General features: G+C 49.0%; 1 protein-coding gene across 1 annotated transcript in view; it reads right to left on the bottom strand.

The window, feature by feature from the left end:
• Positions 1–251: 251 nt before the first annotated feature.
• The window catches only part of LOC103183649 (inactive serine/threonine-protein kinase TEX14-like), a 13,281-nt gene continuing 9,822 nt past the window's right edge, over positions 252–3,710 (bottom strand). Inside the window, exons 5-7 of the mRNA XM_042332584.1 lie at positions 3,148–3,271; positions 1,916–2,094; positions 252–417 (exon numbers count right to left, since the gene is read on the bottom strand). Coding sequence (XP_042188518.1) covers positions 252–417; positions 1,916–2,094; positions 3,148–3,271 — 469 coding nt within the window. The remainder of the gene's footprint in view (positions 418–1,915; positions 2,095–3,147; positions 3,272–3,710) is intronic.

Genomic DNA, 3,710 nt, shown 5'->3' with positions numbered 1-3,710 from the left:
CCCCTGGTCCCTCCTCTAGCACTGTGTCTTCCCCCAGCACCTCGTCCCCTCCCTCCCTCCCAGGGCCCCGCCCCAAGAACCTCACCCTCTCCTTCCCCAGCTACCCCCCACCCCAACACCACCTCCCCTGCTCCATCACTGCATCCTCCCCCAGTGCATTATCCCCTCTCTCCCCCCACTTCACTCTCTGCTTCCCCTGGCCCCTCCCCAAGCACCTTGCCCCTCCCTCCTCTTGGCCCTCCCCCAGTGCCTCATGTTTCCCTACCTGTCAAGGCCTCCTGCAGAACAGTGCAGAAACTGTAGAGGTCAGAACTCGGGGTCGCTCGCTGATTCCTGATGACCTCGGGGGGCAGCCAGTTGTACAGCTGGTGAGGAATGGGCAGTCCTGGGCCCCCAGACCAGCGTCCATCTTCAGCCCTGCCAGGAGAATCAAAACCAACTATAATAATAATAATCTGTGCATTTAATATAGCACTGTTTTGGGGACACTGCTGTGCGAAATACAGTCACTACACTTTACAGTATATTCTGTGAAGCAATTTGAAACGTATCAACAGAGTGTTAAGCACTATATCAAATGGAAGGATTATGATTATTATATTTTTATTTGATATAGACGTCTTACCATGTCGTTGACAAGTCTCAAAGTGCTTGACAGATACACTGTAAAGTGAATTGACTGTGTATTTTGTGGGCGAAATGTGGCAGCCAATTTTGCACAGCAGTGTCCCACAAACGGTCATGGATTGAGTGACCAAATTTTTTTTGGAGGGTAGAGATTATTAACCCCATAAAATGATCCGCCAATCAACTAACAATCAGGTCCTACTTACTACCAGGTAAACAGAGGCATGTGGAGCAAGGAAACTTGTCCAAGGTTTCACCCCATCTGGATCCTCTGGCTTGTGAGGTGAGTGCGCTAACCACTACTCTATGGGACTCTACTATAGTGCCTTACTACGTCGTTGAGATTTCTCAAAGTGCTTCACAGGATACACTGTAAAGTGCAGTGACTGTGTTTTGTGGGTGAAACGCGACATTTAGTTTGTCCCACAAATACCTGTGGATCGAGCGATCGATTTTATTTGGTTTATTCTCACAGAGAGAGAGAAACTCCCTTTTGTTTTCCCGACGGCGCTGCGAAAGATCTTTAATGTCTGCCTGAACAGGTAGACGGGAACAAGGTCAGACATCTGGCTGATCACGGCGACGGGTTTCCGTGTGTCAGGATACCCGACTGATCATGGTGACCGGTTTCTGCCCGTGTCAGACTGTTTACGGTGGTGGATTTCTGCCTGAGTCACCTGGGCCAATAGAAAACTGTCAACATATTTGCCCCAAATTGCAGGGCGTTTCCAAAATTTTGTGGGAAATTGCGAGTGGGCGGGGGGTGCATTTTGCAGTGGGCTGGTTGGTGCTGTTGAGAAACACATTTTTTCAAACAACCAGGATTATAACTAGCCATATAGTCCCTGAACATGTAGCTATGTTTAAAATACTAAAATATTAATTTGAAAGGTACAGCAATTAGCAAGAATCATCTCAGGAGCTCAGTTTAGGCCGGGAGTTGAACAAATAGACAGCAGTAGTGTCCTGCAGCTGGTATTTGCATTGTGGGTCACTCACTAGCGGGCGAAGCTGATTTCACGCTCACGCCACTTCCGCGATCCCAAAACTCCCCGCACGCCTGCGACCGGAGCCGCTCCACCCACAGTAGAGGGTCGAGCAAACAGCACGCAGAGGCCCAGTGCCTAGCACACTGTGTGCACAGGCTTGTAGTGGGGCCTAGCACAATGTGTGTGCAGGTCTGTAGCGGAGGGCGTTGCTTGTAACGTGTATGTAGCGGATGAGGCCTGTTGTGGCGGATTCTGCGGAAAACGTGCGGCCGCACTTTTCTATTGGCCCAGGTCATTACCTCTCTTGCAGGTACTCAAGGTTGGAGAGTTTGGCGACTGTGGGGGAGACAAGCTGGACAGCGTGGGAGGTGAGTGAGCGATGGATGTAGCCTCGGGAGTGAAGGTAGATCACAGCGTCACACACCTGTAGCAGCAACTGAGGGATGGTGTCTGTGCGAAGTGGGTGAGGCTCCCACCTCTGTCCCAGAGAGAGAGAGTCAAACGCAGGCAACGTCAGCAATGGATAAATGCACAACAAACAACAACTTCTATTTATAAAGCGCCCCTCACGCAGGGTAGCGTCCCTGAGCGTTTGTAAGGGTAACTCTTTTTCTCGGTTCCCTTTCCTTCTCACTCCCCTGTCCTCTATATATATTTCTTCCTCTCTCTCTTTTTCTTCCTCTCTCATCTCTTTCTCCTCTATTTTCTTGTCTTCTCTCCTATCCACTCTCCCCTAAATATATTTCTTCATCGCCTCTTTCTCCCATCTCTCTTCTCTTTCTCCTACCCTCTCTTTCTATTCAATTTCTAGAAATAGTCAATTTCTAGGCAAGAGAGGCTGATATTATTCTCATTAGAACAGAGAAGGTTGAGGGTAGATTTAACAGATGTGTTCAAAATTATGAGGGGTTTTGATAAGAGTAGATAGGGAGAAACTGTTTCCTCTGGTGGGTGGGTCGGTAACCAGAGGATACAGATAATTGGCAAAAGAACCAGAGGGGAAATGAGGAGACAATTTTTTTTACCCAGAGTTGTAAGATTCTATGATTCTAGGATGATAAGCCTTATCACGTCACTGAAACATCCCAAAGCGCTTCACAGCATATATTGTAAAGTGTAGTGACTGTGGATTTTGTGGGTGAAAGGTGGCAGCCAATTGTGCACAGCAGTGTCCCACAAAAGTTGCGGAGTGACTAAATTTTGTTTGTTTCGAAGCGATTATTACCCCTGGAAAGCAATCCACCAATCGACTAACAACCATGTTCCTACTTACTGCCGGGTAAACAGAGGGATGTGCGTGTGTGGAGTAAGGAAACTTGCCTTAATGTTTTGCCCTGGCCAGGAATCAAACCCGGGTCCTCTCGCTTGCGAGGCGAGTGCAGTAACCACTACTCTCTAGGACTCCACAAGAGGGAGCTTTATCTGCCTGGGAGTGAAGCTGGGTATGAAGTGGAGTGAGGCTGTGAGTGATGTAGAGGGAGTGAGGCTGTGAGTGATGTAGAGTGAGCTCTGGGCTGTGGACAGGACTTACCCTGGTGTGCAATACAGTGTAAAGGGACCCTAAGTGCACTCTCTCGTACACCAGTCGCACATTTTCTAAGGACTCGCTCAGACTCACGCCTAGGAGAAGCAACAAGTGTGCATGCCGCAGGTGGCTGTGGAAACAATGAAATTATGGGTTGTAACCTGTTGGAAAAACATCTCTCTGGACTACGTACACACGCAAGCACACACACGCTAAGCACACACACACACGGAAGCACACACACACACGCAAGCACACACACACGCAAGCACACACACACGCAAGCACACACACACGCAAGCACACACACACACGCAAGCACACACACAATAATGTACTCGCCCCCAGACAAAAATCCAGTTGTGTGCATACCCCCAAGCCTGCAAGAGGAAGTATTCACAATATTTCACATGCACCCTACATCTGGTCACCATTCTGCGACCGCTATGACACAATTAATTTTGCGTAGTATGCGTTGGCCGAATGTGGTAGAGGATATCGCGCAGCGCACCCACCAGTGTTTGGTATGTTTGCAGCATAATCCCCCTCCTCGAGGACAGCGAGGGTTC

Source organism: Callorhinchus milii, unplaced genomic scaffold (assembly GCF_018977255.1).
Source record: "Callorhinchus milii isolate IMCB2004 unplaced genomic scaffold, IMCB_Cmil_1.0 Scaffold2, whole genome shotgun sequence".
NCBI classification, from domain to species: domain Eukaryota; kingdom Metazoa; phylum Chordata; class Chondrichthyes; order Chimaeriformes; family Callorhinchidae; genus Callorhinchus; species Callorhinchus milii.
The sequence above is the reverse complement of the archived record's forward strand: the minus strand, read 5'-3'. Positions and strand labels throughout refer to the sequence as shown.